A 23,948-nucleotide genomic window follows, 5' to 3' on the forward strand; every position below is an offset into this window, starting at 1 on the left:
AATAAAGACTACTGCTCAAGCAAAGACAAGTCTCGTGGTTTTCACTGGAAAAGGTGAAAGTAAATACAATACAATACAAATTAATGAAGATGTTATGAATTCTCATAAAGCATCAACCAATCACAGCTAAATAGAGATATATTTAGTCTGCCTCCTGTTGCTAACTCTAATAAAAAACAGCTACTACAGTTGCTATTGGAGAATTGAACAAGTTGCCATCACCAATATGGCGGCGCCGTTGACGTACGATCCAGGAGCCGACGCGCGGTCTATTCCGTTATTTCCCTTACTTCCTGTCTCTGTCACTATTGTATGAACACGCTGAAGAGTTGAAGTTATAAGTAAATTTTTTGCGTAAGGACAGGAGACTGACTGAATAAAATACAAACATAAATCTGGATTCCATAAACAGAAGGTCAGGAGAACTGCTAGAAATTCAGCGATTGAAAGAACGGATACTTAACACAGGTTAGTGCACTGAATTAGCCTGACAACGTCAGGCTAGCACTGAATGGATGTTAATGCTAAGGTAACGACGTTATGCTGTAATCTAAATATTTTGCATCGTGAAGACTATAAATTAATTAATGGTACAGTTAATGTCAAGTTTTTTTGTTTGTGTGTTTGAGGATGTGTTAGTATAAACGTTAGGGATAGTCACGACGTGTTACATTTGTTTACAGGCATTTTGTTGAGACTATTAATCTTCACAAACTATATAGGCTATTATCACTGATAAAAAATAATTTAGACTTATAAATATAGGCTACCTCGAATGCACTATTTGTCGCTTTGAACAAATGTGTCTGCCAAATGCATAAATATATAAAAGTAATTTAATAATTGTAGTCATCTGTGTGAATATCACAAAATGAACAAGCATAACATGACTTCAATGCTTATGAAAATTAACCACAGTATGCCGGTAATGTTTTATTTTTGTGTTCTTTTAGTTTATTCCTAATAATTTATTTACATAATCATTTTGTAATCATATGATTGTTTATTTGATTGTTTAACACTACTACTATTATTAATATCAATTTAATCATCCATCCATTCATCCATTCATTCATTCATTCAATTTCTAAATTTTATATGTCTTATTAATTTCATTGTTGTTCAATCTCATATGTGAAGTTTTATGAGCTGTCCTGTCTGTCTACCTATAAGTAGTGTGAGAAAATAATTTAAGCCATTGGATTTCTCTTATTGTACATATATGTTCATCATGTTTGAGAGCAAAACCAAGAAACACTGTCCTCTAAATGATAATGTAAGTGGGTTCCTGCAAGTTCCTGTCTCATCTTAACATGAATGAAAATGGCCAGGTAACTGTGGCCCTTTTGTTCCATTGTTTAAGTTGGTGGCCATTTGCTTATGCTTGGGCCAAGAGTCTAAAGTCCAATTTATAGTTGTGTGTAAGATCTACACCATAGGTTATCAGTAGCCTCTGCGTAGCCTGACGTGCACTTTGCCAAATTTTTAACAGCGTGTCAGTTCTATGTGGACTGCAAGCACTGTGATTGGTCCACTAGAACCCCTCTTGTCAGGTGCTACTGTGGTAACTTGTGGATACTGCCTACCAGAGGTCTGCAGGACCATTTTTTTAAATGTGGGCTGGTGAGATTTTTTTATAGCCGATCAGAGCTTACAAGGATGAAGGGGCGAACTACTGGTCATATGGAGCAATGTGGGCCAGTTCACTTTTATGCACGCAAGTTATAGAGAAATAATAACGATTACAATACTGTGTGTTTTATTTTGAATCCAGACAATTGATCTGCGGCCCGATTGACATTGGGGTGGCCCAATCACATCGTTAACCACCAACCCCTTTTCACTTTGGTCCTGCCAGCGTAATGCATTAAAAAATAGCGCAAGAGTAACCACCGGCCCTTGACACACGTTCTGCGGCCCAAATGCTATTTTCTTCACTGACATAGTTACAGCCTCAAAATGTTGACAAATCAAAATGAAAGAAGGCGGGAGTTTCTATTCACAGAAGCCGTCGTAAACGACTCCCAACCAATCAAATTACATGGCCGAGCAAGATTTTTAAACAATTAAATGAAAGAAGTTGAGTTTTTGTTAAGACAAAAGTGAATTCCAGCCAAACACATTACAGAGTAAAGGGCTCGTTATAGTCGTGCAGAGGTCCTACGGCGTAGCAGCGACGGCGTACGTTCCGCGTCAGTTTTCATTTATACTTTTGCGTCGTCGTCCATGTCGACGTGCAAGCACACGCGCGACCGCTGGTAGGCAGTATCCACGCGTGTAACCACAGTAGCAGCACAAACGTGAAAGAAGAAGAAGCTTTGCAAGTTAACCCACAAACGAAGAAGAAACAGCAACTTGTGTATAATTTGAGAAGACCAGCAATGATGGAAATAAATAAACAGTGACTTTTGATGCAGTTTGAGTTAAATCACTCCTTAACTTGGCTCATCTTTGTTTTCACCATCACAAACGGAAATACCTATGACCCATTTTTTTTAACTGACGGGAGGGGTTCTGGTGGACCAATCACAGCGCTTGCGGTCCGCGTAGATCTGACGCGCTGTTTTTGTGAGGTGCGCGTCAGGCTACGCAGAGCTACAGATAGCCTACGCACGACTATAAATCGCCCTTTAAGCAGAATTCCAAGCAATTACATGAAAGAAGGCGGGAGTCTCTGTTTACTTTTTTGAGTGTTCGTATAGTGCTTAACACATAAATGCATATTGTTTCAAAGCTGCATTGCAGGAAATGCATCCTTATATAAAAAAATACAGACAGTTAGCAAATCCAGAGATACAAACTACTTAACTTTAAAGATAAAAATCTTTAAAAATTAAAAATCTTATTTAGATTTTTAATGTTTTTTTTTTGTTTGTTTTTGAGAGAGAGATTTTGTGAGAACGTTTCATTTGTTCCCTTTTGTTTAGACAAAACTAGCTTTTGTCAGGAATATTGTGATACAGAACCCAATTGCAGACACAGGTGGACACTAAAACAGGTTTATTAAATGAAAACAGAAAACAAAACCCACGAGGGGGTAAACAAGGCAATAACCAGACAGACTAACAGGGTAACACTAAACTAGACAGAAACAGACTTGAATAAACTAACTTGACTAGATAAGACTTGATTTTAACTTGATAATACAAAAACTCACATGGAATAAACACACCATATAAACAGACGATCGAGCACGAGACAGCAAACACAAGGGCATTAAATAGGAGAGCAAATCAAGAGGGGAACAGGTGACATGAATCAAACAATAATGGAATAATTAACATGGACACAAGGGGCGGGGTCAGGAGACGAGACAGAAAGCACATGGCTAGGAAAAACAAAGCCAGTGCTCTCACACAAAACATGGGGCTGCCATGATCCTGTCACAATGACTATAAAACTGTGACCTGAAGACAGGATCATGACAGCTTTGAATTTGGACAGTAGCCTATATACAGTACAAAAACAGCATATGCATAAATAGACCCGTGTTTTCTTCTCATGTTAACAAAGTCCATCCACACACTTTTTGGCTGTTGTTGTGAAATTCTCACCTTGTTGAACACATTAATAATTATAGTCAGAACCCAATACAGTTTAAAATGATTTTAATATCTTGCAGGAGACACTTCCGTTTGCACAATTGTGCAGAGAAAAGGCAAACTTCAACTCTGCGTCACACTTTTATAGCTGCTAGACATTTTCACATCTTGTTTATTCACAGTCTGTACACTCTGTACCTTAGATTAAGTCTAACCATTAACCATATCACTATATGTCACGTAGCTAACTAAACTTAAGGTCAACAGAAAAAAATGTAGCTTAGTTAACTTATGCAGCTTATACCATAAAACTCTTAATAAACAGCAATAAATGCTCAAATCATAACACAGTAGAAACTAGTAAAGATAAAATTTTCCATGCCACTGTTCTGGTAGCTTACTAGCTTTCAGAAAATTAATTTGTTCTCGATAATGACTTATCACAGGTATCTTCACAGCTTTCACAACTTCTATTTAACCCTTACTGGTGAAAAGAGGAACTGCATGTCTAACATTAACACTCTTTTTGTAATAGCGTTGTCCATCGGCGAGATAGACACATCACACAAGTGTCGTTCAGTACAGAGGGACAGGGGACAGCTTTCACATATCTCTTTTAAACCCCTACTGGTGAAAAATTGAATTTTTCTTTGAGCTTTTTCTTTATTGTCTTTGAGCTTGTGTAAATGCAACAAGAACAGCATATTTACATATTCAGTGACATGTAAACAATGGCAAAAGTTTTTATTACAAGAAATATCCAATAAAAGTTAATGTCATTTAAAGGCAAGTATTTCGTGAGCGGTTTAGCATAATTTTATCGTTATAATGTGGGCGCTAATATATTTATCATTATAGTTATCGTTATAATGTGAACGGCCCTTAAAGGTCCTGTTCTTTCTGTGTTTTTCAAGCTTTGATTGTGCGCAATATAACATGTGTTCATGTTTCACGTGTAAAAAACACGGTATTTTTCACACAATTAACTTATCTGTACACAGCTGTTTTCCCTGTCCTCAAAACCTGCTGATGTCTTCCTTGTTCTATGAAGTCCCTCCTTCAGAAATACGTAACGAGTTCTGATTGTGTAGTTTGTTTAGTGTGTTGAGATTCGATAGCTTCTTAGCTTAGCAGAGCCGTTTGAGCCAAAGCTGGTGACTGACGTATTCGTGTGGACGAGTTTAGTCAAAAAACTGTTCTAGTGACGTCATTAAAGCAGGAAATAGAGGGCTGTAGTCCAAACCGGCTGTTCGCTGCAGGCTTTGAAAGAGGAATTCTGTTAAATAAAATATATCGTCTGGCAGTGAACTTTGAGCTTTATCATTTTACAGGTTTTATTTATTCTATTATAGCAACTAGGGTTTAATAAATGGGATCAGGAAGAATGTGACCTTTAAGTCAGACTTGGTTAGGTTACTGCATCTCCCTGGCTCTATGCTCTGATTTGAAGAACGCTTTCTGCAATAAAGACTACTGCTCGAGGAATTCCAAGTCTCCTGGTCTTCGCTAAAAAAGGTTTACAACAGTAGCTTATGTTTTCATATTTATAAAGAATTTACTCGTGACTATTCAAACAATGATCACAAATGCAGACATGGTTTTGTGTTTTAATATCCTTACCTTAGCAATCTGTTACGTTCTACTAAAGCCTCGGTGATGAGGTTGATCGATCATCAGCTTGGTCATCTGCACTCTCTGGATCAGATTTGGGCTCATATTGATAAAGTAGTGAAGACGATATTAACTCCTGTTGGGAGCTGATATTTCAAATATAAGTAAGGAATGGCACATTTCCGGCATGTTTAAGGCATTCAGCCAATCACAACACACTAGGTAACTGGCCAATCGAAGCACACCACACTTTCTTAGAACAATGAGCTTTGTTGAAACAGACACTTTTCAGAAAGGGTCTTTTTAGACATACTAGGGGCTTTTTAAAGTAAAAATCACTCTACAATTTTATTATGAGTTTGTTTATTGAACATGTTTATGACAAAAAAGCTTTAATTAAAAGTTAAATATCATTAACCTATACATCGTCTTTTTTTATTGCTGTAGGAACTGGAAGAAACATCATCAGTGTCAGGAACATCATTCCATAATGGCAGAAATATCTTCTGATGGTTTGCAGATGAAAAATACCTCATGTCCAAAAAGAAAGCAAAGAACAGAAGACAGCAAATCTTTTACTTGCCCTCACTGTGAAAAGGGATTTAAAAGAAAAGGATACCTTGTGGAGCACATGAGATTTCACACTGGAGAACGCTCATATGCATGTCTTCAGTGTGGGAAGAGTTTCACAAAAAAAAACCGCCTTGATGCCCACATGACAATTCACACAGGAGAGCGGCCATTCCCATGTCTTCAGTGTGGAAAAAGATTTGGACAGAAAGGACATCTCACAGGTCACATGAGAATTCACACTGGAGACCGTCCATACCCATGTCCTCAGTGTGGAAAGAGTTTCACAAAGAAAGCAACTCTTACAGATCACATGAGAGTTCACACTGGAGAGCGTCCATACCCATGTCCTCATTGTGAAAAAAGTTTCAAACTAAAATGTCATCTTAAGACTCACATAAATTTTCACACTGGAGATATTCAATACCCATGTCCTCAGTGTGGAAAGAGTTGTACAAGTCCAATGCATCTTAGAACTCACATGATAGTTCACAATGAAGAGCGCCCGTACACATGTCCTCAGTGTGAAAAAAGTTTCAAACACAAAACTACTCTTAAGACTCACATAAGAATTCACACTGGAGAACGCCCATACACATGTCCTCAGTGTGGAAAGAGTTTTATGACGCTGGGACATCTTACAGATCACATGAAGATTCATACTGGAGAGCGCCCTTACCAATGTCTTCAGTGTGAAAAGAGATTCTCAAGAAAAAATTACTTTGATATTCACATGAGAATTCACACTGGAGAGCGCCCATACACATGTACTGAGTGTGAAAAGAGCTTCATGACGAAAGGACATCTTAAAGAGCACACTAAAATTCACACTGGAGAGCGTCCTTACAAATGTCTTCATTGTAGAAGGAGCTTCAAAAGGAAAGGATATTTTGAAGAGCACATAAGAGTTCACACTGGAGAGCGGCCATACCCATGTCCTCAGTGTGAAAAGAGTTTCCCTAAAAAAAGTTACCTTGATGCCCACGTGAGAGTTCACACTGGAGAGTGCCCGTACCCATGTCCTCAGTGTGGAAAAAGTTTTACACAAGAATGTACTCTTAAAAATCACATGAGTGTTCACAGTGGAGAGTGCCCATACATGTGTCTTCAGTGTGGAAAGAGTTTTAGAGTTTTAGATCCCTTGTGAATCACAAAAGAAGTAACAATGGAGAGTGCACATCAACATGTCTTTAAAGGAGCATTTCACCCGTAGAAACATTCATCTTTATTGAAAGTGTGTCATATTTGTAGTCGAAATGTAACATACATTTAGAATTTGGTGCCTATTTGACAGAGAAAAGGGGTGTTTGTAGTCTCACCCCCTCAACAAAGATATTGGACTTCCTGCTTTCAATGATGCAAAATGATGATTTTTACATCATTGAAAGAAGGAAGTGCAACACTGAAGTCTGTATTTCTCCTGTCTCAGCGGCAACTGAGGAAATGATGCACGACCATTCAAAAACATGACTGCGATTCTAACTATACAAAACTTAATGCAAATGGGTGTCCCTTTAATGTGGAAAGGTCATACTGAACACATGGAATCAAACATTTTAAGCCCAACAACTTGTAAAAAGTGGTTTAGTGTTTTCCTTCTTTAAATGATTTTTTAACAGTAAGTATATGTGCATGTCTTCAGTCAGGGTTTTAAAGTCTTAAAGGACAAGTTCGGCATTTTACACTTAAAGCCCTGTTTTTAGATTGTTTATGATGAAATAGAACGGTTTTGACTGAAATTTGGACATATGCGGCTGCCCAGAGAATTTTTGGGTGTTTGTTGTATCACCTCCCACCTCTACAATGAGTTTAATGGTGCACTGGAACAATCCTTCCTAAAATGCATTAAACTTTCGTTTACAAAGACGTGGGGCTCGCCGAGTGGTCAGGGGTGTTCACTGATGTGCTCACACAGAAATCGCTGCAAAATACGCATTCCAACAGGTTTAATTGTAGTTTTTGCCAACTCCATTGACATGTATTAGATGTGCTGTGAGGTACGGTATTACTCCGCGCCGGGAACTTTGTTTCTATTCTTGCAATTGGCAATGGCGGATTAGCGCCACCACCTGGGCTGGAGTGTCTATTATTCAAGCTCTAAGCGGAAGAATGTACGGGTTTGAGGCGTCTGGAAAAATAGGTCCACAAGTTAACAACGAATGCTAAAACAGCTGTTGGAGGGCGTCTTTTGCGGCGGTTTTTGTGTGAGCATGTCAGTGAACGCCCCTGACCACTCGGTGAGTTTCACAAAACCAGATTTCTTATATACATTTGAATAATATACACTGTAAAAAGTTAAAGTTGGATCAAATTATTGATAATGCCTAAAACGTTTATGTTTTTTCAACTTGTTCCTCAGTTTAAGTGAAATAATTAAAGTTAAAAATGTTTAAATATTAGGTGTTACCAATTGAAGTAAGTAAGTTAAAATACCATAAAATGTAAAGAAAAATTCCTATCTATTGTCTATATACTACTGACATGTATTTATTGTACATTTTCTGCTCTGCAGCAATGTTTTTTTTTCAAAAGTGCTATAGAAATACAATTGAATTAAAGTAATTCTAACACATTCTTTGTTGTGGAGTGCATGATTTTCGCCTCTCTGCTGCCCTCTTGTTGCTCTTGGCTGGGTTGGGAGACCTCTCCAGCTCTCTTAAGTAATTTAGGAGCTGAGAAAAAAATATACATATAAATATGCACATATACATATATATATATACACATATATATACACACATACATATATATTATATATATATTATATATATATATATATATTATATATTATATATATATATATATTATATATATTATATATATTATATATATATATATATATATATATATATATATATATATATATATATATTAGTCAATAGTCAATACAGTTTTAGTTCAAATAGCTCAACAACAATGGCATTAATTAATTCAATTGGGGAAATCACAAATGCTTTAGAACACAAACAGTATACAGTTGGAGTCTTCATCGATCTTAAAAAAGCATTTGACACAATGAATCATTACATATTAATCAATAAATTGGAGCAGTAGGGTACAGTATTGCACTGGGTGAAAAGTTATTTAAGTAGGAAACTATTTGTGAAGTTGGGGGAATAAGATATATATATATATATAGATATATATATATACACGATATTTTATTCCCCTAACTTCACAAATCCCAATGTCCTTTCTCGTTTCGTCTTGCGGGGTATCGTCTTTTCACATCCCTAGAAAATATATCTTGTTTTTGATATGAAAGATAAAAGATCTTAAAAAACACATGGATGCATGCTTCGACTTCATTGTCGTGATATAGGTCTTAAATTTCATGCATAATGATCCTAAAAAAGGTCTTACATTTGAATAAGTGAAACAATCTCAAAGTTTGTTAATTTTCAATTTTTATTCATTGATTCACTGATGTTTCTGCAAAATACCTGAATGGCATGAGTAGTAAATATGAGCGACATACTGTCAAAATTATTGATGATGACCTTTGACCTTAGGGGAGGGGCTAACCTTTTGACATTAGGGGAGGGGTTAACCTTTCACCTCTGAGGGAGGGGCTAACCTTTTGATCTGTGAGGGAGGGACTAACCTTTTGACCCGACCTCCCACGTCGTGAACTTTTGACCGGACCACCCACGTCGTGAACTTTTGACCGGAACTCCCACGTCGTGAACTTTTTAACCGACCGCCCACGTAGCATTGAACTTTTGAACCGACCGCCCACGAAGCGTTGAGTTTATTGAGTTGGATCACGTGATGTTCGGTTGGCGAGCTTCAGAAAAGGTCACGTGATTTCCGGTTAGGGAACATAGGGACCTTCGATGGTCACTGGTTTTTGCGTTGCATTGTGGGAATTTTTAGGGAACGAACGTTCCAGTGCACTGGACGGATTTTGCAATTGAGACAGCCCTTAAAATGGCTGACTCCCTGATCAGTGCCCTGACTACTGAACAAGGGAGCTGATTGAGACACACGGCATGTTTTTACGTAGAGTTGTATAATTCAGCTTTCATGATGTTTAGTGGTTCAAGTAAATGGCACTGAAGAAAATTTCATGGTAAAGTATTTGTGAAAGTATCAGAGATTTTAAACAATCAGTCAATACCTGCCACATCTGTCTATAGTCTATTCATGTAGAAACATATTTCTTCAATGGTTAGTGAATTGCTCTTTTGCAATGCATGTACCCTACACTGTAAGTCAGACTTGATGACTGCATACCTTCCAGTACTGATTTGAAGACTTGTGCTTGTCACTATTTGAAATAAAGACTACTCCTCAAGCAAATCCAAGTCTCGTGGTTTTCACTAAAAAAGGTGAAAGTAAATACAATACAATACAAATTAAATTGAAGTGAAGTTTGTTATGAATTCTCATAAAGTATCAAACAATCTCAGCTAAATAGAGATGTATTTAGTCTGCCTCCTGTTGCTAGCTAACTCTAATAAAAACAGCTACTACAGTTGCCATGAGAGAATTGAAGTTGCCATCACCAATATGGCGGCGCCGTTGACGTACGATCCACCATCCAACGCGCGGTCTAGTTATTTCCCCTACTTCCTGTGTAGCAGCCGATTTCGTTCCTCTCTTGAACTTCCCTAAACACTTCCCCTCGGGGAATCCCTGTCGCCATTTTGAAGTGTGTTTCACTTTGTAAAGTGGACAAGGGAAGTTTGTATGAACAGACCCTCGCTCCCTCGATTTTGACCGAGGGAGCGAGTCTGCTTTATATGCACACTTCAGGCAGCTCCATACCCCACAATGCATCACAATTGTGACATCACTTCAGCAACTCGCGCTTTGCACATGGAGGGGGCGGTCTCCACTTTCCATGTGATCAAGGGCTTAGGGCGATCCATTTGAACATACTTCAAGTGTTCAGCAGTAGTGGGCACTCGTACAACGTAAGCATGATGTACATCTGAGTAAATGAGACTGAGGGAAGTTAGCGAGGGAAGGTCATAAAAAAATGTCTGTTCCCCCTCCAGTCGAAAAAGCGTGTCTGCGGACAGCGCATGCGCAGGTCGCTAATATCTGCGTGTTTATATTTATTTTTAAGTTTTAGTATGCTATAGCATATGTACAGAGTTTGTACAATCTAATACAGCTCACAACAATCTAAACTATAAAATAAACATTAAGAAAAAAAAACAGCTGGGTGTACAAAAAGCGAGAAGGGGAACGACATTCCGAGGGGTCCTCTATTGTTCTCCATCATGATTAATGACATTTTTAAGGAAGTAGAGAATTTTGAAGATGTAGCACTGTTTGCAGATGATGGTACATTATGGAAAAGAGGGAGGAATGTGGAATTTGTGATGAATAAGATTCAGCAAGCAGTTGATGTAGTGGATAATTGGGCTATTAGATGGGGTTTTAGGATCTCAATTGATAAAACCAAAATAATGTTTTTTTCAAGAAAGAAACTGGCCAAGGAAATAAAAGTGAAACTTTCTGCTAATGAGTTAGAAAGGGTTGATTCCTTTAAATACTTGGGCATATGGTTTGATCAAAGATTGACATGGGCAATGCATATTCAAAAAATAATTGCAATAAGTGCAAAAAAGTAATAAATGTAATGAGGTGTTTGTGCGGAGTGGAGTGGGGAGCAAGTAGACATGCGTTAAGAACAATTTATACAGGTTTGATCAGGTCTATATTTGATTATGGTTGCTTAATATATGGATCTGCAGCCAAAACATGGCTGAACAAGTTGGATGTGATCCAAAATCAGGCGTTGAGATTATGCTGTGGTGCTGTCAAAACCACGCCAGTGCCAGCTGTCCAGGTGGAGATGGGAGAAATGCCTCTTCACCTTAGAAGAGATCAGCTAGCCCTTGTGTACTGGGCAAACTTGGTAGAGGTCATAATGAAAATCATATGAGTCAATCAGTGCTGAAGCAATGTCAAGAGCGTGGAAACGCTCAAGTCAGAAGTTTTGGTTGGGTCATCAATGATAAAGTAAATGAAATGAGGATTAATGAGTTAAAAATAAGTCCTACTGTAGCGTTACCAGTTAATCCACCATGGGTTTTTAAAGAGATGTCCATTGATTTGGGACTATTAGAAGAAAAGCAAGAAAATGACATAGACAAATACAGGGTGCAGAACTATTTAATGGAGAGGTATAGGGAGGATTTAATTATATATACAGATGCATCTAAACGGACGGATACAAGAATGGGGGTTGCTTATGTTATCCCTAAATTAAAAATTGAAGTGGGTAAAAGAATCAGTGATGATTTAGCCATTTACACAGCAGAGTTGATTGCTGTGTGGCTAGCTTTGATTTGGGTGGATGTCAATAGGCCTAGGAAGGCAATAATTGCTTCAGATTCCAGTTCAGCCTTAATAAGTATCAAAACGTTTCAGTCAAACTCAAGGCAAGACATTGTATATGATATTCTAAAAGTGGCAAACAATCTGGTAAGGTCAGGAATTGATGTAACTCTTGTATGGGTACCAGCTCATATAGGAGTTGTAGGAAATGAGTCAGCAGATAAATACGCTAAGCAAGCAGCTGGAAAGCCTAACATAGATATTGAGGTAAATTACAGTAAAGCAGAAATTAAAAGTATGGTTAAAAACAAAATGAAGGGAAAATGGCAAACATTATGGGACAGTGGGCAGACTGGAAGACAGTACTATAGTATACAGAACAAAGTGGGAAAGGGCAGAAATACGAACAGAAGTAAGGAGGAGGAGGATGTATTTTCAAGAATGAGATATGGTCACACACGATTAAACAATACACTGGTAATAATGAAGAAGCATGCTGATGGCAACTGTCAATTTTGCGGTAATTCAGAAACAATAGAGCATATTATTTTACACTGTACTAAATATCAGGAAGAAAGACAAAGATTAATAGCACAATTGCAAGGAGAACATATGAGGTTAAATTTACAGGACATTTTACAAATAAGCTCAGGTGGAATTTGTTTTAAGTATGTAATTGATTTTTTGAGGAATACAGGATTAATTAAAAGAATTTAGATTGATTTTGTTTTGTTTGATTGTTGTGTATATTATATTTATATATATATATATATATATATATATATATATATATATATATATATATTTTTTTTTTTTTTTTCCATATTTGTTTGTCTCATATTTTGAAAGGATTAGACTATAGTACCACACTCCAGTCCAGAAGGTGGCGGTAATGCACTATTAAAGTTAGTTGCCAACCGCCATTAAAACGGAAGAAGAAGAAGAAGAAGAAGACATTCCGAGGGGAACAGGATAGGCTGACACCTGTCTCTGTCACTATGGTATGAACACGCTGCAGAGTTGAAGTTATAAGTAAAATTTTAGTGGAAGGACAGGAGACTGACTGAATAAAATAAAAACATAAATCTGGATTCCATACACAGAAGGTCAGGAGAACTGCTAGAAAATCAGCGATTTAAAGAACGGATACTCAACACAGGTTAGTGCACTCACTGAATGGATGTTAATGCTAAGGTAACGTTCTGCTGTAATCTAAATATTTTGCATCGCGAATACTATAAATTAATTAATGGTACAGGTAATGTCAAGTTTTTTGTGTGTTTGTTTGAGGATGTGTTGTAGTATAAACGTTAGAGATAGTCCCCGACGTGTTAAATTTGTTTACAGACATTTTGTTGAGACTATTAATCTTCACAAACTATATAGGCTATTATCACTAATAAAAATTATTTAGACATGTATAGGCTTTCTCGAATGCACTATTAATCGCTTTGAACAAATGTGTCTGCCAAATGCATAAATATATAATAGTAATTTAATAATAGTAGTCATCTGTGTGAATATCACAAGATGAACAACATGACTTCATTACTTATGAAAATGAACCAGTATGCAGGTAATGTTTTATTTTTGTGCTCTTTAGTTTATTCCTAATCATTTATTTACATAATCATTTTGTAATCAATAATCATTAGTTATCCATATGATTGTTTATTTGATTATTTAACACTATTATTATAATTGTTATTATTATCATTATCAATTTCATTATTTGATCATTTTCATTATATTTCTATATTTTATGTCTTATTAATTTCATTGTTGTTCAATCTCATATTTGTAAAGTTTCATGAGCTGTCCTGTCTGTGTAAAGAGAGATAGATAAGGGGAATGTTTATGGAAGCTGAAGACTTAAAATTAATTTTTTTTAATATGATTTCATTATTATATATTATGTATGTATTATTATTCTTTATATTCATAATCAGTTGTATTATCTTATGGAGTGTTTGAATGCACTATATAGAGGGTAATATGTCAGATGTGTACAGTTTGCAAAGCACCACAAAAGTATACACCAAGGATAGTTTCTTAATATGGAAGTGGACTGTGCCATGTGTAAGCATGACATATATGTTCTATATTTGAGAAGCTCAAGCAACATGTTTTTCTACCTTACAAGGAAGTTGTAAAGTCTTTGTGTGATGTATAAAAGCTCAAACCATACCAACCCAGAGAAACTAAGGGATGACGAGGTGAAAGAAAGGAGAATCAAAGAAATGCATAGGCTGTCATAAGTAGAACATCTTCACTGGTTTCTCTCCTGACATATATAAATAAAGATTTTTCTTGGGAGGACAATTGGTGTCAGGACCCGTGAATCAAATAATAACAGGGAAAGGCTTGATTCCGAGTCTACAGAAGCCCAAGGTTTATATGTTGCTGTTAAGCAGTTTTGGTATTACAGGGCATGTTGAATACGCTGGTTAGACGAAGTCTCTTGCTTGGCTTGTGCTCTTCTCTAGCTTTAATCGATCAACTTCTTAACTGACAGAAGACTGTTGAACGCTAATTTTGGTATTAGCTTTGCTGTGCTGAGTAACTGATATTTTTTGACGGGATCTGGCGTCCGGGGCTGGATCCTAACAATTTTATCTGGCGTAGAGACCTGATCAAACAAGTGGAAATACCTCATAGTACCAGTGAAAACAAAACATATAATATTAGTGTATATATAATGTGTGAAAATAATTTACGCCATTGGCTTTCTCTTATTGTACATATATGTTTTTCATGTTTGAGAGCAAAACCAAGAAACACTGTCCTCTAAATGATAATGTAAGTGGGTTCCTGCAAGTTCCTGTCTCATCTTAATATAAAAAGAAATTGGCCAGGTTACTGTGGCCCTTTTGTTCCATTGTTTAAGTTGGTGGCCATTTGCTTATGCTTGGGCCAAGAGTCTAAAGTCCAATTTATAGTCGTGTGTAAGATCTACACCGTAGGTTATCAGTAGCCTCTGCGTAGCCTGACGTGCACCTTGCCAAATTTTTAACAGCACGTCAGTTCTACGCGGACCGAAAAGGTTTGAAGAACAGCAATATAAATATATCCTTCAGCCATTTCATGGAGCTGCGTGTCATCATAGCTGCGTGTATATTGTTCTTCATCTACAGCGCATTTTGAGTTTCTGCACGAGAGCGCCCCCTGGCTTTTGGATGTAGCGGCATTTCACCGTAATTCATTGAGAAACATAGCAAGCATTATCGGCCGATCGATCGGAGCATCCCTACTGTTTATTTACTTCCATAACTGCTGGTCATCTCAAAACATGCACAAGAAGTGGCTGTTTCTTTTTCGCTTGTGGGTTAAACTTGCTAAACTGCTTCATCATTGACGGTCGCGGTGCTACTGTGGTAACACGCGTGGATACTGCCTACCTGGGGTCTGCATCAGTGTTGTTTTCGTCAACGATGACGATAACGCAATGATTTCGTTGATGCACATATTTTTTATGACGCTAACGCGACGATGACTAGCTAAAAATGTCTCTAAGGTGACGAAAACATGACGAGACGCTTTCGAGTTTTCGTTGACGAAACGAGACTGAACGAAAATGATTATAAGTCTGACGTTCATAATGCATGTCATTTCTGCCCATTTTGCGTGAAATCTGTTTTTAGCTCAAAAGTATAAGCAATGCTGCCGCTTTCTATCCTTGTTTTGGGTCAACACAGTCTCACTCACGCTCACGCCCACCACCCGGCTGCCGCCATGCCGCGCACGCGCACAAGATTTCAAACAACAACACACCTGCGGCTGTGGCGAGTTCGAAGGACCGTAGCGGTGACGCCAATAAACGGAAACGATGAGATGAATTATGGACATACTTTCAGTATAATCCATCAGACAGAAAAACGGAATGCATATTGGGAGACGACGGTTAATGTGGCCACAAACTAGGTGGGAAGAATACCACCAATCTCAAGCGGCACCTGAAGGCTCATCACGCTAATATTTTTTAAAGGTAACTAACAAGTCACGCTGTTAACATATCATATACATTCAATTTTACTCTAAATCGGCTTGTGACACATTTCATGGTAAGCTTGAGGTTTTACATGTATCTGCTTGTCAAACCTAAGCCCATTTCCAATACTTTTTGTGGTGTTTTTAAATAAGGCAAGGCACGCGTTTCTCAACTTTAGAAGCGAGGTCTCACAAAACACACAAACTCAACATGATGGTATATTAGGCTAAACTTTTTTCTTCATAACTTTTTGTTATGACATGCGCAGAAGGCACACCGACTAAAACAACGGCAAGCCCTCAGGGACAACCTTAATGCACATTTTAATTGTATTAAATACATCACACTTTTTAACCTAAATTCATTGGTTAAAAAATACTTTTTTACTAAAATTGACTTAAACTTGACTAAAACCTCTTTGCGTTTTCTTCGACTAAAACTTGACTAAAACCTTTTTGCGTTTTCGTCGACTAAAACTTGACTAAAACTATACATTTAACAAGTGACTAAAATGTGACTAAAACTAAAAGCATTTTCGTCCAAAAGACTAAGACTAAAACGAAAACTAAAAGGGCTGCCAAAAACAACACTGGTCTGCATGTGTGTTTGCATGTTGACGCTGACAGCGACGCAAAAGTATAAATAAAAACTGATGCATAACCTATGCCGTCACGGCTATGCCGTAGGACCTACGCACAACTATAATGAGCACTTAAGTCAAAGGTGTAAACCCATTTCTATGATAATGAAGTGGTCTGAGTGAGAAGTGGGTGAGATGGTAATGTTGATGGGATTAATGGTTTGTGAAACTGTAGGATTGGGAGTGGCAGGATAACTTCTTTTCAATGCTTTGTTTAAAGTTGAGTTCTCCGTTTTCCATTTAGGGTACTGCCCCCTAAAATGTGTATACATGCAATGTTGGGCTACTATAAGTCAGACTTGGTTACTGCAGCTCCCAGGCTCTATGCTCTTCGGGCGCACTCACAATATCCAAACCAAACCGCGCTCGGGCGCGTTTGACCCCCAAAGCCTGGTTTGTTTGACAAGTGTGATCGCTCTGTTCCGCGCCCGGGCGCGGATTGGTTAATCGCGCCACGGCCGGGTTGCAGAGGTGGGCCGGAGCGCGGTTCACTTGGGCTCAGGCGCGGAAGGCTGTGGTATGAGCGCATTCGCGATTCAAGAGGTGAAGACGTCAGCTGCGCGACCACTCACTTTCATCTGCCGCCGTAAAAACCTTTTGATGCGCGCAGCGGGGTTACGTGAATGTCCGAGCTGCGCACGTGAGAGATCAACTAAGCAATATGATGACATGTGAGAAGGCTGTCTGTAATCGCGCACCAAACGACTCCGAATAAAAAACACAGACTTATCATTACGGTGGGTTCCAGTGTTAAGAGAGAGCTTTACCTCCTGCTTTTTTCAAAACAATCGCATTTTAATGACGAAAGCGCGCCCGGACTCGGATCGATAAAAAGTACAGTGTGAGTGCGTGCACCTGGGGGAGTAGGGAGGGGTGACAATCGCGCTGGGGCATGGTTTGGTTTGGTTTGGATAATGTGAGTGCGCCCGAAGAACGCGTTCTGCAATAAAGACTACTGCTCGAGGAAATCCAAGCCTCCTGTTCTTCGGTAAAAAAGGTTTACAACAGTAGCTTATGTTTTTATATTTAAAAATAATTTACTTGTGACTATTTAAAAAATGATTACAAATGCAGACATGGTTTTATGTTTAAATATCCTTACCTTAATTAGCAATCTGTTACGTTCTGCTCAAGCCTCGCTGGTAAAGTTGATCGATCATCAGCTTGGTCATCTGCACTCTCTGGATCAAATTCGGGCTCATATTGATAAAGTAGTAAAAACTATATTAAATCCTGTTGGGAGCTGACATTTCAAATATACAGTGAGGAAAATAAGTATTTGAACACCCTGCTATTTTGCATGTTCTCCCACTTAGAAATCATGGAGGGGTCGTTAATTGTCATCGTAGGTGCATGTCCACTGTGAGAGACATTATCTAAAAAAAAAATCTAGAAATCACAATGTATGATTTTTAAACTAGTTATTTGTGTGACACAGCTGCAATTAAGTTTTTGAACACCTGAAAAGTCAATGTTAATATTTGGTACAGTAGCCTTTGTTTGCAATTACAGAGGTCAAACGTTTCCTGTAGATTTTCACCAGGTTTGCACACACTGCAGGAGGGATTTTGGCTCACTCCTCCTCACAGATCTTTTCTAGATCAGTCAGGTTTCTGGCCTGTCGCTGACGGAGTTTGAGCTCCCTCCAAAGATTCTCTATTGGGTTTAGGTCTGGAGACTGGCTAGGCCACGCCAGAACCTTGATATGCTTCTTACAGAGCCACTCCTTGGTTATCCTGCCTGTGTGCTTTAGGTCATTGTCATGTTGGAAGACCCAGCCTCGACCCATCTTCAATGCTCTAACTGAGGGAAGGGGGTTGTACCCCAAAATCTCGCAATACATGGCCTCTGTTATCCTCTCCTTAATACAGTGCAGTCGCCCTGTCCCATGTGCAGAAAAACACCCCCAAACCATGATGTTACCACCCCCATGCTTCACAGTAGGGATGGTGTTCTTGGGATGGTACTCATCATTCTTCTAACTCCAAACACGTTTAGTGGAATTATGACCAAAACATTATATTTTGGTCTCATCTGACCACATGACTTTCTCCCATGACTCCTCTGGATCATCCAAATGGTCATTGGCAAACTTAAGACGGGCATGGACATGTGCTGGTTTAAGCAGGGGAACCTTCCATGCCATGCATGATTTCAAACCATGACGTCTTAGTGTATTACCAACAGTAACCTTCCCAGCTCTTTTCAGGTCATTGACCAGCTCCTTCCATGTAGTTCTGGGCTGATTTCTCAGGATCATTGAGACCCCACAAGGTGAGATCTTGCATGTAGCCCCAGTCCGAGGGAGACTGAAAGTCATGTTTAGCTTCTTCCATTTTCTAATGATTGCTCCAACAGTGGGCCTTTTATCACCAAGCTGCTTGGCAATTTCCCCGTAGCTCTTTCCAGCCTTGTGGAGGTGTACAATTTTGTCTCTAGTGTCTTTGGTCTTGGCCATATTAGTAGTTGGATTCTTACTGATTGTATGGGGTGGACAGGTGTCTTTATCCAGCTAAAGACCTCAAACAGGTGCATCTAATTTAGGATAATAAATGGAGTGGAGGTGGACATTTTAAAGGCAGTTTAACAGGTCTATGAGGGTCAGAATTCTAGCTGATAGACTGGTGTTCAAATACTTATGTGCAGCTGTATCATATAAATTAATGGTTAAAGAAGTCATATATTGTGATGTCTGGATTTTTTTTGGATCGTGTCTCTCGCGGTGGACGTGCACCTACGATGATAATTTCAGACTCCTCCATGATTTCTAAGTGGGAGAACTTGCAAAATAGCAGGGTGTTCAAATGCTTATTTTCCTCACTGTAAGTAAGGAATGGCACATGTTAAAGGCATTCAGCTATGTTGAAACAGACACGTTTCAGAAAGGGTCTTTTTAGCTGCATAATAGGGGCTTTTTTAAGTAAAAATCACTCTACAATTTTATTATGATTTTGTTTATTGTTATTATTTGTTTATTGTCTTAACATGATTATGACAGAAAAGCTTTAATTAAAAGTTAAATATCATAAATCTATATATATTTTGTCTTCTTTCACTGCTGTAGGATCATTCCATAATGGCAGAAATATCTTCTGGTGGTTTGCAGATGAAAAATACTTCATGTCCAAAAAGAAAGCAAAGAACAGAAGACAGCAAATCTTTTACTTGCCCTCACTGTGAAAAGGGATTTAAAAGAAAAGGACACCTTGTGGATCACATGAGAATTCACACTGGAGAACGCCCCTACTCATGTCCTCAATGTGAAAAGAGTTTTACTATAAAAAATAATCTTCGTATCCACATGAAAGTTCACACTGGAGAGCGCTCATATGCATGTCTTCAGTGTGGAAAGAGTTTCACTCAAAAAAACGGCCTTGATGCCCATATGACAATTCACACTGGAGAGCGGCCATACACATGTCTTCAGTGTGGAAAGAGTTTCGGACTGAAAGGACATCTTACAGGTCACATGAGAATCCACACTGGAGAGCGTCCATACCCATGTCCTCAGTGTGGAAAGAGTTTCACAAAGAAAACAACTCTTACAGATCACATGAGAGTTCACACTGGAGAGCGTCCATACCCATGTCCTCATTGTGAAAAAAGTTTCAAACTAAAATGTCATCTTAAGACTCACATAAATTTTCACACTGGAGATATTCAATACCCATGTCCTCAGTGTGGAAAGAGTTGTACAAGTCCAATGCATCTTAGAACTCACATGAAAGTTCACACTGAAGAGCGCCCGTACCCATGTACTCAGTGTGAAAAAAGTTTCAAACAAAAAAGTACTCTTAAGACTCACATGAGAATTCACACTGGAGAACGCCCATACACATGTCCTCAGTGTGGAAAGAGTTTTATGACGCTGGGACATCTTACAGGTCACATGAAGGTTCATACTGGAGAGCGCCCTTACACGTGTCTTCATTGTGAAAAGAGATTCTCAAAAAAAAGTTGCCTTGATATTCACATGAGAATTCACACTGGAGAGCGCCCATACACATGTACTGAGTGTGAAAAGAGCTTCATGACGAAAGGAAATCTTAAAGACCACACTAAAATTCACACTGGAGAGCGCCCTTACAAATGTCTTCAGTGTGAAATGAGTTTTGGCTCTAAAAAAAACCTTACAGAGCACATAAGAGTTCACACTGGAGAGCGCCCATACCCATGTCCTCAGTGTGAAAAGAGTTTTCCTCAAAAAAGTACCCTTGATGCCCACGTGAGAGTTCACACTGGAGAGCGCCCGTACCCATGTCCTCAGTGTGGAAAAAGTTTTAAACAAAAAAGTACTCTTACGAATCACATGAGAATTCACACTAGAGAGCGTCCATACACATGTCTTCAGTGCGAAAAGAGTTTTGTAGTAAAAGTACATCTTACAGAACACATGAGAATTCACACTGGAGAGCGGCCATATCCATGTCCTCAGTGTGAAAAGAGTTTTGTAGTTAAAGCAAATCTTACAAATCACATGAGAATTCACACTGGAGAGCGGCCATACCAATGTCCTCACTGTGAAAAGAGTTTCAGACAGAGCGGACATCTTACAGGTCACATGAGTGTTCACAATGGAAAACACCCATACATGTGTCTTCAGTGTGGAAAGAGTTATAGAGAGAAAAGATCCCTTGAGAATCACATAAGTAACAAAGGAGAGTGCACATCAACATGTCTTTAATGTGGAAAGGTCACACTGAACACAGGGAATCAAACATTTTAAGCCCAACAACTTGTAAAAAGCGGTTTGATGTTTTCCTTCTTTAAATGTTTTTTTTTATGACATTTATGACAGTCACTCAGGGCCGTGCACAGACATTTTGAGGGGCAGTGGCCCAAACAAAAAACGGGGCACGGGGGGGCACAATTTATATGGTTTTAACAATATGATGTGTTATAGATTAGTATCAAATAATATAAGTGATTATAATGAAAAATAGACTTTATAACAAGATTTAGAGTGTGACAAAACGTCTTAATATTCTATATGATTTACATGCTGAAGCTTTGAATCCATGTTTGCAATTTTGAACAGCTTTTGCAGCCTCCCTTCCAACTCTGTCTTTTTTTTAAAAAAAACATGTTTTTTATTTTTGTCGACAAAGTGTGCCAACAACAGCAAATTTGGTGTTATTTATATTAGATCTCATCGGGTACATTACTCATTAGACAATCACTGTAATTCTAAAAACGTTTGCTAAGTTGTTAGCACTTTAAGAAGACAGAGAGCAAATCATCCACAGAAATACAAAAACATAGGAAAGCCGAGAGAGGTCATCCATATTTTTATTTTTGCTGCTTGTTTTCTCATCATCTCGAGATAACAAAAGTTGTTTTCTCGCTATCCAGACATAATAATCCAAATGCAATAATGTAATTTCCTGTCCATAATATTTCATTTATTTTGAAGTGGACTGCTGATGCATATGGAGTCTTCGCCATTACCACGCGTAGCTAATTGTCGATAGACTTAATAAATAAAGTTTGATGTTCGTGAATTTAGGGACCATCTCTAAAGTGCACTGTACACGTTTCTATCTTCAATAGTATTTAACAGTTTATTTGAATAAATATAAAACATCTAAAAAAGTGTGCATTATAGTTGACAACCACGAACACTTTACAGTTGGTTTTGTGACTGTTTGTTGACTAAAAGTTATTCCATTTTAATGCTGTTTAAAGTAGAAACGTATATGGCGTACTTTAAAGACGGTGCCTAAATTCACCGCGCTATCAAATGGTCAATTATTGGCAGATCTGTTTCATCTTGAGCGAATCCCTGATCTAAGTAAAATCTCATTTGTTCATCCATGCTAATTTGCTAAATATGCTTTTGCTGTCTAAAAATTATGTTTTATTGAGTACACGTATGCTTTAATCACATCACAAGAATACAACTTTTGTTATGTCGAGATCACGAGAAAACAAGCTGCTGTTTTCTCGAGATAAGGAGAAAATTAAGTAGTGATCACTAGAACACAAGCAAGCAAAAATAAATATAGAACACGACCTCTCTCGGCTTCAAAAACTACCAAATTACTAATTGAGCAGCTCAACAACTGAGGTAATGTAATGAATCTACCTGTTAATACAACAAACTGTCGTCTTCGCCCTTCAAAGAGTCGACACAGAATGTGAGAGATACTGTGGAGCGGGCGGGAAATCACGAAGTGGATTACCAGAAACAGTGGATCTTTAGACGAGCGGTAACAGAACACTTTGACTGGGGTTGGCGAAAGGGGCACCTCAGCCGATTAGGGCAGAAGGGCAGTTGCTCTAGCCACCGGGCCACCCCCCTGTGCACGGCCCTGCAGTCACTATTTGTGCGTGTCTTTTGACAGGGTTTCAAAATTTTTAATTTTGAAATGTTAAGTTCTAGGTCTTTAAACAGGTCTTATTTTTTCTTCGTCCATGTAACATCTATATCTATTGCTGATTGAAATGCTTCTGCAGTGATTCTACAATGATTTAACCGCATTGACTGTTTAGACGCCATTTGTGTGATTATGATTATAAACTTACATCAGCTAAAAGATGACAAATGAGAGTTGTCCCTCCTCTCACATTTTTGCCAGTGGGCTCTCTCTCAAGATGAGTGCATCACAAACCTGCACATGGACAAAATAAAGCATTTCCCGTTTTTAGTTCTTTACTGTTTTTGTAAAAATCTAAATATAATATAAGAATTTATCGGTGCAGTCTCTCAATCTGCCAAGCATGAAATCCCACTGCTCGCATATCCTGTGCAGAGCCAATATCTTGTCAATTTTATTATTTCTATTTTTGCCATAAAATATATCACTGTATAATATACTGTATCACAATATCACATTGTTTTGTCTCAAGATGAACACAAGTAATGCACCCCCTATATATTTTAATGTTGTTGTTTAATAAAACCATCTGTTTAGTGATACTTTATTTGAACCAATTATTATTGTCTCATCATTATTGTCATTTTAAATGCTTTTACCCACTTAGGTCTATTTTTATTACCAAAAGATCCGGGCCCTTATTTGTAAAGCTTTTTAGAATCCTCTCAGAGAGCGCATAATTTAGCTTAAAAACTTTAGGGGTCTTGAATTAAGAGCCAATTCAGGACCAATCTGAGAGCACCTCTGAGCAAGAAAAATACAAAAACGTTTATCTTATTGAGGAGGCGGGGCTGACCGTGTTGCTATGTCTTTTGAAGACTTTGATTAGTTGGTTGTCTAAGAAGGAATGAAAAGAGTGCTTTAAAAAGGGGACATTCCACAAGACTTTTTTAGATGTCAAATACATCTTTGGTGTCCTCAAAGTA

At 38.1% G+C, this 23,948-nt stretch overlaps 2 protein-coding genes across 5 annotated transcripts in view; both read left to right on the top strand.

Annotated features, from left to right (window-relative positions):
- Positions 1 to 23,579, top strand: part of LOC129427595 (uncharacterized) — a 47,805-nt gene extending 24,226 nt beyond the window's left edge. The window contains exons 1-3 of one of the 4 annotated variants that reach the window (XR_012373177.1): positions 12,935 to 13,018; positions 19,710 to 21,440; positions 22,960 to 23,579. Coding sequence is in view for 3 of the 4 variants with exons in the window: in XM_073875931.1 (XP_073732032.1) it covers positions 13,016 to 13,018; positions 19,710 to 21,329 (1,623 nt within the window). In the remaining variant the exon portion in view is untranslated. Of the gene's footprint in view, positions 1 to 12,934; positions 13,177 to 19,709; positions 21,444 to 22,959 lie in introns of those variants that run through there. The other 3 variants (XM_073875931.1, XM_055184168.2, XM_073875933.1) reach the window with 3 other exon arrangements.
- LOC129427596 (uncharacterized) lies at positions 266 to 8,438 on the top strand. Its single transcript, XM_055184170.2, has 2 exons — positions 266 to 468; positions 5,601 to 8,438. Exon 2 carries the CDS (start codon positions 5,644 to 5,646, stop codon positions 6,868 to 6,870), a length of 1,227 nt encoding a protein of 408 aa, XP_055040145.2. The 5' UTR covers positions 266 to 468; positions 5,601 to 5,643; the 3' UTR covers positions 6,871 to 8,438.
- Positions 23,580 to 23,948: the final 369 nt, after the last annotated feature.

The sequence above is a fragment of the Misgurnus anguillicaudatus genome, chromosome 14, assembly GCF_027580225.2.
Source record: "Misgurnus anguillicaudatus chromosome 14, ASM2758022v2, whole genome shotgun sequence".
NCBI classification, from domain to species: Eukaryota; Metazoa; Chordata; class Actinopteri; order Cypriniformes; family Cobitidae; genus Misgurnus; species Misgurnus anguillicaudatus.